The sequence below is a fragment of the Ovis canadensis genome, chromosome 5, assembly GCF_042477335.2.
Source record: "Ovis canadensis isolate MfBH-ARS-UI-01 breed Bighorn chromosome 5, ARS-UI_OviCan_v2, whole genome shotgun sequence".
Lineage (NCBI taxonomy): Eukaryota > Metazoa > Chordata > Mammalia > Artiodactyla > Bovidae > Ovis > Ovis canadensis.
Window position 1 is genome coordinate 70,516,755 of NC_091249.1, and position 12,456 is coordinate 70,529,210.

At 44.7% G+C, this 12,456-nt stretch overlaps 1 protein-coding gene across 11 annotated transcripts in view; it reads right to left on the bottom strand.

The window, feature by feature from the left end:
• Positions 1-2,488: 2,488 nt before the first annotated feature.
• Positions 2,489-12,456, bottom strand: part of PPP2R2B (protein phosphatase 2 regulatory subunit Bbeta) — a 478,597-nt gene continuing 468,629 nt past the window's right edge. For all 11 annotated transcript variants that reach the window (XM_069592340.1, XM_069592342.1, XM_069592347.1 and 8 more), the window contains 2 exons: positions 5,738-5,829; positions 2,489-3,214 (listed from right to left, as the gene is read on the bottom strand). In XM_069592340.1, coding sequence (XP_069448441.1) covers positions 2,935-3,214; positions 5,738-5,829 — 372 coding nt within the window. In that variant the 3' untranslated portion in view covers positions 2,489-2,934. The remainder of the gene's footprint in view (positions 3,215-5,737; positions 5,830-12,456) is intronic.

A 12,456-nucleotide genomic window follows, 5' to 3' on the forward strand; every position in this document is an offset into this window, starting at 1 on the left:
TTCAAACTCATCTTTTTCCTCTGGAAGTTAAAGTGTGGATGTCTGCCAAAGTTCAGCTTTTGAACTGCTTGTTAAAATATCAGGAATGGACTGTTGCCCCAGGAACAGACTATTGCTGCAGGGCAGGCATCTGAGAGCCCAATAAGCTGTTGAAAAGGTGGTAAGTCAGCTTCCACATAACTCTGAGTGTCAGCTGGAAAAGGGACTGACTTCTAGGCACCATCAGCCAAGAAGATCACCAGCACTGGGGTGGAAGAAGATGGCAAGTGTAAATACCTGGTTCCATAACCAGCACAGAGCAGGTCGTTGCTAAAGCATGGTGGCGGGCGCTGGTCTCTAGGGCCTTCCCCTCCTGTTTCCGCATATGAGTCGAGGATGTTGCCTCTGGTGCCTCCTTTGTTGGGGGTAATGGGGAAGATGTGGCCCTCTGTTCTTAGCACTGATGTCGTCTGCAAAGTCCTCCCACTCTGCAGATCTCAAACTGTACATCTGTGTGCTGAAGGCACTGGGTTAGTGTGCGAGCTTTGAGGTAAAGGCCACAGATAGGCTGTAGGTGGGCCTGTGAACCCCTTAAAGCCGTGACCAGAATTGTTTATGCATGTGTTCTGAGAAGCAAGCTTGACTCCTAATTTGTACTGACCATTGCAAGTCTCTAATGCCTCCAAAAGCTTCAGTGTTCTGCAGCATCAGAACTCAGTGTTCCCCAAGTTCGGTAAGCATGCATCCTGGGGTTCACAAATTGCCTGTAGGTGGTGAATGGGTGCATGTTTGTTTCATTAATGGTTATGTGACTCTTTTAGTGTTAGAACAAAACATTGAAGCTGACATTTCAAGAACATTTGTTGGGAGGAGGCTATATCTTGCTTTTAGAAAAGGTGACTTAAGTGTGAAATGAGTAACAGTATAAAGGTAGGTCGATGCTAAATTTAGAGGAACAATGATTCATCCTGTCAGCTGGTACAGATAGAGGGGCTGAGTCTCAAGGAAGCAGAGAAAAGGCCTTGAGGGAGTTGATGGTCAGCTCAGGACAGGAGCCTGCTGGTCCTTCTGTCTGTCCTGATACCATGATTCTGTGTGAGTTGGAGAAGTTTCTATGGCTTTCTTGGATCTCCTCCAAGAACCTGGTCCCCATCAGGCCAGGAATCCTGCCCAGAGAGTTTCCACCAGGACTTTTATTGCAGGAAAGATAAACACGGAGAAAAAAGGCATGTCTTCATCCATATGCTCCCTCAGTTTTGAGATGTGCTTTTTCATATTTTAACGTTTCTGAAATTGAGCCGCGTCTTACAAAAGTGTTCGCTTAAGTAGATAGTTATTTCCTTGCCAAAAAGCTGTTATTAAGTGGGTAATAGCTTAGCCTAGAAAGATGGTTCTTTCACTATTTTTCTCTTTCAAAACAAATTACACTTGAAAGTTGGGACTTCTAATAAATATACAAAGCGAAAGAAAATTTCTCTTTAAAAGGAAAATCCTCATCTCAAGCCATTTCCTAGTCACTAAATGCAAGTCAGGGGAGATGAGTCATGGTGAGAGGGATGGAGACATGGGGCCCAGGCCCGGCTTGGAGGACCTCCCACTTCCTCCCTGAGCCTCTGTTTCAAATTTCTCCATCTTTTGAATTAATTTAGTCTCTTTCCCAGAGGTGCACCACAGAGAAACTTCTGGAAGTTACATGTCTGGATCCTCAATGGCAGGGGGCGGAAGTGGGTGAGGGGGGTGATGAACCAGCCTCTACAGTTTCAAGCAGACTTCACTTTGATGTCAAAGCTTCTTGATTCCCCCATATTCCCTTTCTGTAGAAGAGTTCTCTGGTCTGTTTTTTTGGTTAGTAAACTTATGGTGGGTCAGAAGCACTTGAATAGCCTTTACAGAGCAGCGTTTTCCATTGGCTGTTTTTGTTCTCGCTGTAGTGGAGATAGATGGAGTGTTACTTTGGGTTACAAAACCCAGGAAAGGGGGCGGGGGCTGCTTTGGGAGACACATTTTCTCAGGGAGGTGCCCCAGCCCATCAGCTTACTGCTGCATTTAGGAGCCAGATCATAAACAACAAGGACTTGGCCTTTAGAAGTCAAGGGAATAAATAAGCTGGAAAAGGGTGAAGGGAAAAAGCCAAGGAACGTGTAAGTAGAGGATTATATGGAGCCATTTAAAATGACAAAAAGCAAGAGCAATAAAGCGACAGATGGAATGTGGCCCCACAGGGCCCTGCCAAGCTAACTCTGAGAAGCGATGTGTTCTCTTGATGTCCCCTGAAGCATTCATGGGGTTTCCTGGCCAAATTCTCAGGCTGTTTCTATGGCGCTTACGAAAAAAGAATATAGCATTGTTGATGTGGTCCTTTCCCCTTCCCATTCTGCATCCTCTTCGCAGCCTCGTGAAATAAATCTCTGGCTCAAGCGAAATCATGAAAAAGAAAATGGAAAAAAAAAAAGTGCTGTAGGAGCAGGGGGGTGCTGACTGGTTCTGATTTGTCAAAAAACAAGGAGAATTTCTCTAAGAGTAAACAGTGTTTATTTTTCATTGAGTTTTTTTTCAATCAAATGGAATTGCTTAATTAAAAAAAACTTATCTCTTTTCTCTTTAAATACTACAGACAACCTCATTTTATCTCAGCAGACACCTAGAAACAAAACACTGGACCCACCAGAGCAAACGGGGCAATAAAAGCATCAGAAATTCAAGTCAACTATGGAAGAGTTACTGTTAGCTGGCAGCTCTCAATTCTAAACAGAAGTGTCCCAGAACCTACTGGGTTTGACAAAAGTTTCTTAGAACTGGGGATGTGGGAAGGTTGGACTCCATGGACTTCTATTCCAATTGTCTCCTGCAGAGGGAAATTAAAGTCGATGCATCAAATGAACACCCAAAGAAACATTTAAAAACGTGTTTGACTAGTATTCAGTATGTGAGATTATTAAGTAATAACTTGTCCTCCTAGTTAACCTTGTCCTGGAATATATATAGGTTATTTGTAGCCGCCACTGCTATAATATTTTCTGAAGGATGCCAAGCTGTATGCAAGATCTTTTTGCTAAAGTCCAGACTGTCGACACTGATCTCATCTTTTCTCCGCTTGCCCCCCACGCACACTTTGCGTGGTTTTAGGATAGCTCGGGGTTTGCTGTTTTCCCTCGAGGCCTCAAGGGTGACATCGCGTTTGGTGTTGCGGTCAAACATCCTGAAGAAGTTGTTGTAGGAGCCTGTCATGATGACGCTGCAAGGCAGAGAGGAAACAGGGAGTGACTGAGTGCCGTAGACGTAGACTTTCTACAGCTAAGAGACCGAACACCACAGCAGGCTTTGTAGTGTGACCACTGACTTTAGAAGCACTAAGGAAAGCAAGCTCTTGGGCTGGGTGAAGGGTGATGATAGCCCTCCTTGCTCTTTATCAATAGATTCCTTTAGATTATTTTGTTCCATAAGTCAGTCTAGTGGTTTTAAGGATCCCAGCCCACCTCCTTCACATCAGGATTCTGAGGCTGCAGTCAAGTCATGAGAATAGGAATGCTGAAAATAGCCGTCCTTGTATCGTGTTCGTTTAGAGCCTGGCGGTCGTAGGAGTGACGGTGCTGCTCGACTGATAAGGCTTTCTGGCATCAGCACTGAGGGATGCTGACATCGTGCCCTCTTCCCGCTATAAACTAGATCGAAATTCTGCCTTTTCTGAAAACTTATCTAAAAAATGGACCTCATCTTGGTCTTGGGAGGGAGTAAACAAAAATTAGAATTTTAAAAGGATGTAGGATGAGGAAATAAGCCTTTGTAGTGGACTTACAGATGGTTGCCTACTTTCCTACAAGAGCTATCCATTCTCAGGAGTATCTCTCATTGATAAAGAGAGCAGGGGGTGCCAAGAGCCTCTCAGAAGCCATGAACCAACTCTACTTAATGGTGACAGGCCAAGGGAAACATAATGTCCCTCAAGCAGCACCCTCTTATGGCTGACCCCCAGAGAGGTGGGCTTGGCCTTATTTGTGGGTAAGGCACCAACTGGCTGGTTAGGATGGGAGAACTTTGCATCTCGTTGTCTTGGGCTAGAGGAAGGTGAAGGAAAACTGACAGGACTGAGCCCTGGCCAGGGGGCTAAGTTTTTGGGTATTTGTTAGTTGTCCCGGAAATTAATCAAGGGCTAGATTTTGTTACCCTGGCCTGGGAAACCGATGCCATGAAATAGGGTGAGCAATTATCATCTCATCACGTGGGGGTGCTGGGTGCTTTACCCCTAGCCTCATTTCCTTTTCCATCATTCCATGTTAAGGGGTTTTACACAGGAGGAAAAGTGAGTGCATGTATGGTGTCACACAGCCAGTAAGTAGCCAAGTTGGGCCTCCAGCCCACATCTGCCAGATGCTGGAGCACAAGCATTAAGCCATTTGGCCTTATTGCTTCCCACGCACTGACCTCTGCTTCCATTACCACCACCCGACTTGTTTTTAAACCGTAGGAGAAAGTCTTTTTTTGGGGAAAAAAAAAAAAAGTAATCTCAACCTTATCTGGACCAAAAATAACATTTTCTCGGTTATGGAAAGAATCTGTAATGTGGTGGAAAGAATGTTCATTTTAGGATTTAAATTCTTCCTCTTGTCTCTACTACTTACTGTGATCTGCCCAAGCTCCTGAACTAGTATCCGGCTGAGTCTCAGTTTCCTCAGCTGTAAAATGGGGACAGTGAAAGTAATTTTGATGGATGGTGGTCAGGATTAAAAAATCATGATGTGTGAAAGTACCTAGTAGGTATAGGTTTTGAGTCTTGGTTCAGATAGAAGGGGAACTTGAACAAAAAGAACCACAAATATTAAAAAAAATCTATTCATAATGAACAATGAATAAATTACCGATGGAAATTAAAATAACAGGGCAGGGATAGCTACTTTTCCTCTGAGGGTCTTTGTTCAACTAAGTAACAGTTGCTTTGCTCTGGGCCCTCTGGCCTCCACCAACTGGGTGGTGTGATCTGGGTCGTCTACCATGTGGTGACTCCTTCTAGGCCTGCTGAGTGGAAGGCTGGTTTTGGATCACTGGCCCAAAAAACCCAACAGGGGTCAGAGAGGTAGAGCCTGTGCTCACTAGAAGCTCACCCTTCTGAATGCTTTGCAGTGATAGAATTTCCCTGCTTTTCAGTAGGACTGCTGGTGCTGCCTTCACTAAGGAACAGCCCCTGGTAGCCTGGGCTGGCTTCTGGAAATCACAGCAGCATCTATTCGTCAAGCCAAAAAGAAACTGCAGGGAGGTAATAGGAAGTACTGTTGAAACCAAAGGCCTCAAATAGTCATAAATCCCTTTGAGGGCACAGAATAAATGAGGCTGATGAGAATTCAGTTCATGACCACCAGGCCTTAGGCCAGACTCTGCTGGCAGTTCGAGGGATAATTTCCCATCCAGACAGTACACTTTACAGTCATTGGAATGGTTCATCCTCAAAATTTGCCAGGGGAGCTTCATTTTAGGTGCATGGACCCAGCTCTGGGAGGGTCTTGCCTGTATAAGGTAGGATTTTTGTGAGGTTAAAGGGTCACCTGATCCAGTTCTGAAAGAGGAGTCCAGGATCTTACCCATCACCTGTTCCTTTCCAGACTTGACCCCAAGGTCACCTGCTGGGCCACATGGTGCAGCCCTGCCAGGCCTCAGGGCCGATTCTGATGGCTCTTTGGTTGCACCCCCTTAGTATACATGGCTCAGGGCCAGTGCACGGAGAGGGCCCCCCGTGGAAGGTTCCCAGCCACCAGACCTTTCTTACCTGTCTGACCCATTCCACACACACTCAAATTTGTCAAAAATGCAGTCATTTTCATAGAGGGAGCACAGCTTGCTGCGGAGGTAGTCGTGAACCTGGAGGGGCAGGAAAAACATATTAAGAGGGTGTTAATTATTAATATTTTTTAAAATGATTCCTCTGTGAGGAGCTCCTCTTTGAATGGGAGCTGTTCGTTCTTCCAGTGTAAATGTGGCTTGAATCAGATAGTTTTGTGTCTTAGCCCTTCTCAGCCTTGGGGCTTTAAGACGGTTTGGTGAGTTGTTTATATGGCACATGTGGATTAAATAAACTCACTTATATAGATGGTGGCATAGAACAGGGCACAGTAAGTAGGGGATTCCCATTTTCTACGCCTATTTATTTTTCACTTTTGGTCAGTATCTTTTAAAAAACTTAATTTATTTTTTGCCATGCAGCAGGGCGTGCGAGATCTTAGTTCCCCAGCTAGGGATTGAACACATGCTCCCTGCAGAGGAAGTGCAGTCGTCACCACTGGACCACCAGGGAAGTCTAAGCCCATTTAGACAGCACCATTCATTCAGCCTTTTATTCAATAAATATTTGTTGAATGCCAGCTCTATGCTTGGGATAGAGCCATGAACAGAATATCCTTGGGGTGCTTTCCTCCCAGTGTTGGGGAAGAGACTGTGTAGCCAAGTAAATACATAAGATATTTTCTTTTTTTTTGATTTTTAAATTTTATTTGTTAACTGGAGTATAATTGCTTTACAGTGTTGTATTTCTGCTGTGAAATAACAAGTATAAGATATTTTAGATGGTGATAAAATGAGAACAAAAAAAAAGTGGAAAAAGGGTAGTGGGAGCTCTGGGGGATTATTTATACAGGGCGAGTAGTCAAGTTCACCTGAGAAGGCAACACTGGAGCAGGAACCTGGAGAAAATGAGTGCCTCTCAGTGGTATCTAGGGAAAGGCTTTCCAAGCATAAATGAAAGTGTTAGTCACTCAGTCATGTCCAATTCTTTGTGACCCCATGGACTGTAGCCAGGCTTCCCTGTCCCTGGAATTCTCCAGGCAAGAATACTGGAGTGGGTTGCCATGTCCTTCTCCAGGGGATCTTCCCAACCCAAGGATGGAACCTGGGTCTCCCACATTGCAGGCAGTTTCTTTACCACTGAGCTACTAAGCATTGAGAACAGCTAATATAATGGCCCAGAGGCAGGAGTCCTGGAGGCAGTGGGGTGGAGGGTGGCAAGGAGCAGAGTGGGGGGCCTCAGCGTGTGCCAACCAGTTCCCACAGGTCCCTTACTCTGAGTGATGTGATCAGAAGTCATGGGAAGGGTGCTGCGCCTGCTGTATTGTGACAGACTGTAAGCCCCTGCAGGGCCAAAGGCAGGGAGGCCGGGTGTAACCTGCTCGACAGATGATGGTTTGGACCAAGGTGAGCAGTGGTGGGAGGTGGTCAGAGTTTTGCCGAGTTTGGAAGGACAGCTGATAGGACTTGCGGATGGAGCCACTGTCAAGTGTGGAGAGGGAAATGGGAGTCAGAGATGGCTCCTGAATCATGCTTTTGAGCAAGCGGAAGGATGGAGTGGCCATGTTCACTTTGGGGTTGGATAATTTGGAAATGTCTGTGCAAGGGGGGAATGCCCAGTAGACGCTGGCGTGCACAGTGCAGCCCTGGACTATGTGGCAATCCTCTCCTGGTTCATTTTTCAGTGAAATAAGAAGCAAGGTTATCGGCTGAGCGTGAAAAAGGCCAGGGGCGGGGAGGTGGTTGGCAACAGTGCTTGGCTCCTGGAAGGCACTGAGGGCTGCTTGAAGTTGTTGAATGTGAATTTATTTTTTAAAACATTTTGTCTATGCCACCTTTGTTGTGGCACTCGGGATCTTTAGTTGGGGCATGCAGACTCTCAGTTGTGGCATGATCTAGTTCCCTGACCAGGGATTGAACCCCAGCCTCCTGCATTGGGAGTGCAGAATCGTAGCTGCTGGACCAGTAGGGAAGTCCCCAGGTATGAATTTTATTTTTCTTATTTATTTTCAATTTTTAATTTGAGGCTAATTACTTTACAATGTTGTGGTGGTTTTTGCCATACATTTGAATGAATCAGCCATGGGTGTACATGTGTTTCCCATCCTGAACCTCCCTCCCACCTCCCTCCGCATCCCATCCCTCAGGGTCATCTCTGTGCACCAGCCCTGAGCACCCTGTCTCATGCATTGAACCTGGATGGGCAATCTATTTCACATATGATAATATACATGTTTCAGTGCTATTCTCTCAAATCATCCCACCCTCGCCTTCTCCCACAGAGTCCAAAAGTCTTTTACATCTGTGTCTCTTTTGCTGTCTTGCATATAGGGTCATCGTTACCATCTTTCTAAATTCCATATATATGTGTTAGTATACTGTATTGGTGTTTTTCTTTCTGGCTTACTTCACTCTGTATAATAGGCTCCAGTTTCATCCACCTCATTAGAACAGATTCAAGTGTATTCTTTTTAATGGCTGAGTAATACTGCATTGTGTATATGTACCACAGCTTTCTTATCCATTCATCTGCTGGTGGACATCTAGGTTGCTTCCATGCGCTGGCTATTGTAAACAGTGTTGCGATGAACATTGGGGTACACGTGTCTCTTTCAGTTCTGGTTTCCTTGCCCAGCAGTGGGATTGCTGGGTCATATGGCAGTTCTATTTCCAGTTTTTTAAGGAGTCTCCACACTGTTCTCCATAGTGGCTGTACTAGTTTGCATTCCCACCAACAGTTCCTTTTTCTCTGCACCCTCTCCAGCATTGTTTGTTTGTAGATGTTTTGATAGCAGCCATTCTGACCACTGTGAGATGGTACCTCATTGTGGGTTTGATTTGCATTTCTCTGATAATGAGTGATGTTGAGCATCTTTTCGCGTGTTTGTTAGCCACCCAGATGTGAATTTCAAATAAGTCTGGTCAGCATGGTTGGGTGTTTCTCTCCAGCTGCATTCAGCAACTCAGGTGAGTATGGCGAGTAGGCCAGTGATTGAGGCTTGGAGCACAGTAATCTGGGTGCCATTTTCAGTTCTTCCTGAGATCCATTGTGGGGAGTGGTAATGACATTAGGCATACGTAATATGCCAGCTTGTTATTATTAGCCGGGCTCTTTATCCATAAGATCTCGTCTCGTCTCTAATATCATCTTAGGTTGTGGGTACTATCATTCTCTTCACTTCAATGGAGCATGCACGGCAGCGTATGACATCACGTGTCCAAGATCACACAGCAGAGGAAATGACAGAACGGGAAGTGAGCCGGGGGTCTGGGTTCTGGCGCGCCTGCTCCTGCCAGCTCTAGCAGCTGCCTCCCACTCGCTCTGCCTCACTGGACTCGCCTTATGCAGTCTCAGTCCTAGACAGCTGGGATGATGAACTGAAGTGAGGCCAAGAGGCAGGCAGAACTGGGTGAAGGCAGAAAGATGTCATGGAAAGCACAGTGTGACTTGGTTTAGATGAAGAGTGATGGTTCATGATCTCTCTTTCTGCAGCCTGGGCCCCTCTCCTCCCTTGCGCCAGGGTTCTGTCAGATGCTGAGCTCAGAGGCTCAGCTGTGTGCTTAGCCCTGGGCAGAGGAATAAGGTCAGATTCATTCCATGTTGCAGTAGATGTTTGGGATATTTGAAAAACTCTTATTTGGACAGAGGAAAGATTTCTAACTCTGCAAATTAACTTCCTTCACCCTTACACTCGTGTTCCCAAATAGCTGTGGTCCTTTTCAGGGTATCTGCTTCAGGGTTATGGTGACAAGTGAATCCATTGGCAGCTGGGCTTATGGCTTTGTTAGATGGAGAGAATGAGGGCAAGGCTTGTGTCCTAAGCTTCGGAATTCTGCCATAAATTAACTCACTGTCCTCCCTTCCTCTCCTACCACCTCTCGTGCCTATTAGGAGTGTCTCAGATCTGATAGGGAAGGCCATTTTGTTTGTAGGGCCATTTCTGCTTGTTGAAGTTCTCTAGTTATTGTGAAGAATCTTTAAGTAAAGCAGAAGAGTCCCAGGACAAAGAGAGGGCTGATGCTAGATCTTCACAAACTTTTCCTAAAAAGGGCCAAATTGTAAATATTTATACTTTGTGGGTCATGTAGCCTCAGTTACAACTATCCAACTGTACCTTTGTAATGCAAAAGTAACCATAATACATAAATGAATGAGTTAAGAGTTGTGTTCCAATAAGACTTTGTTTACAAATACAGGTGGCAACTTCTGGGTCATAGTTTGCCTAACCCTTGACTATAAGTCTTGACTCTAATTCCCTTTCTCCCCGGTTAGCAGACTGTTTCCTTGAAAGAAAGGGATGGGGGAGGTAAGGACATCCACTGGGGTCGTACTTTTCTTCTGATGGTTGGAAGATATTGACCTCAAGAATTGATCTGTTTTCTAGAAAGCAAGCCTAATTCTTGCCTTTTCTTGACTTTATCATTGACTTGCTTCCAAGATCTGTGTAACAGAAGGAGACGAGGAAGAGGAGTGGGCTTCTGAAGGGGAACAGAGGCAAGCTGGAATTAATCCGGTAGGCAAAGGGAGCCACGTTTGTTATCATCATACTCCAGATCTCCTACCTTTTGGAAGAAAAAGATGAGCAAAATAGATCCTCTTTTAAATCTTATCTCTCCCTACTCTTTCCTTTTATCTGTTATGGGGCACTTTTTTTTTTCAATATTTCCTCAAATTTTATTTATTTTTTTGAGTACCATCTTTTATTTGAAGTTTTAGTTGAGTTACAGTGTTGTGTTACTTTCAGGGATATTTTTATTCAGATTGTTTTCCCTTATAGGTCATTACATAAAATATTGAGTATAGTTCCCTGTGCTATACAGTAGGACTTGGTTGGTTGTATCTTTTATCTTCTATATGCTGCTGCTGCTGCTGCTAAGTTGCTTCAGTCGTGTCTGACTCTGTGCGACTCCATAGCCGGGAGCCCATCAGGCTCCTCCGTCCCTGGGATTCTCCAGGCAAGAACCCTGGAGTGGGTTGCCATTTCCTTCTCCAGTGCATGAAAGTGAAAAGTGAAAGTGAAGTCGCTCAGTCGTGTCCGACTCTTAGAGACCCCATGGGCTGCAGCCTACCCGGCTCCTCCATCCATGGGATTTTCCAGGCAAGAGGACTGGAGTGGGGTGCCATTGCCTTCTCCCTATCTTCTACATAGAGTAGTGTAAATATGTCAATCCCAAACTCCTAATTTATCCCCCCTGCCTTTTCCCCTTTGGTAACTATAAATTTGTTTTCTATGTCTGTGTGTCTATTTCTGATTCATATGTAAGTTCATTTGTATTATTTTTTTGTAGAGTCCACATATAAGTGATATCATACAATATCTATCTTTCTCTGACTTATTTTGCTTAGTATGATAATTTCTAGGTCCATTCATGTCATTGCAAATGGCATTATTTCATTCTTTTTTTGGCTGAATATGTATATGAATCTGCCTGCCAATGCAGGGGAGGCAGGTCTGTGGGTTCGATCCCTAAATAGGGAAGATACTCTGGAGAAGGAAATGGCAGCTCACTCTAGTATTCTTTCCTGGGAAATCCCACGGACAGAGGAGCCTAGTGGGCTACAGTCTATGGTGTTGTAAGAGTCGGACATGACTTAAGTGACTAAACCACCACCACATGTATATATACACACCAGTCTTTTTCTTTATACCAATATTTCTTTCAAAATTCCATTCATCTGGAATTTTGTCTTACAGAAACACCACAGGTGAGTGATAAATATCAAAACATGTGTGCTTTGGAAGTGTGGGCCCCTCAGTGGAGGAACCTCATTACCAAGAACTCTATAACTAAAAGTCAGGAAGGATTCAAGGAGAGAACCTAGTCTGCGCCCTTATTTTCTCCTCTCAGTATCTATGTTTCTGGGAAATTCTGGCAACTCCAGGCGAGGACATCTACAGGAGAAGATCAGTAACTATGAAGGTATGCTGCATAGAATACATACATACATACATACATACATACATACATATGTATATATGAAAGTGAAAGTCACTCAGGTCCGACTCTCTGCGACCCCATGGACTGTATAATCCGAGGAATTCTCCAGGAGAGGATATTGGAGTGCGTAGCCTTTCCCTTCTCCAGGGGATCTTCCCAGCCCAGGGATCGAACCCAGTTCTCCTGCATTGCAGGCGGATTCTCTACCAACGGAGCCCGAGGGAAAGCTCTCTCTCTATATGTGTGTGTATGTATCTTCTGTCGTAAAGAGAAATCTTAGGCAGAGACCATCAACCATTCACTATCAGAAGAGAGGAAAAAGTAAGACATAGACACAAAAAGCAAAGTAAGAGGGAACTTAAGACTCATTCTATTAGCTATTTCTCTCTTCATGTTTCAAATAGTTTCTTTGCTCTGTTCCTATGAGCTTGGGCATGACACTCTTAACACTAGGCTGAGTCTCCCAACACAGAGATTCTTACATCGTGTACTTGTGGAGCCTGCTGTGTATAGCTGATAGACCACTCTAGCCTGGCAAGATTAAACTCTGTTGCTTTGTTCTTCTATTTCAGGGGTTGATGAATTTTTTCTGTGAGGGGTCAGACAATAATATTTCAGGCTTTGTGAACCATAGGTCTCTGTCACAATGACCCAGCTCTGCCCTTGGAGCATGTAGGCAACTGTAGACAATAGGTAAATGACCAGGTGTGACTGATTCAATGAAACTGTTTTTCCAAAAACAGATGCGGGGCTAGATTTGGCCCGCAG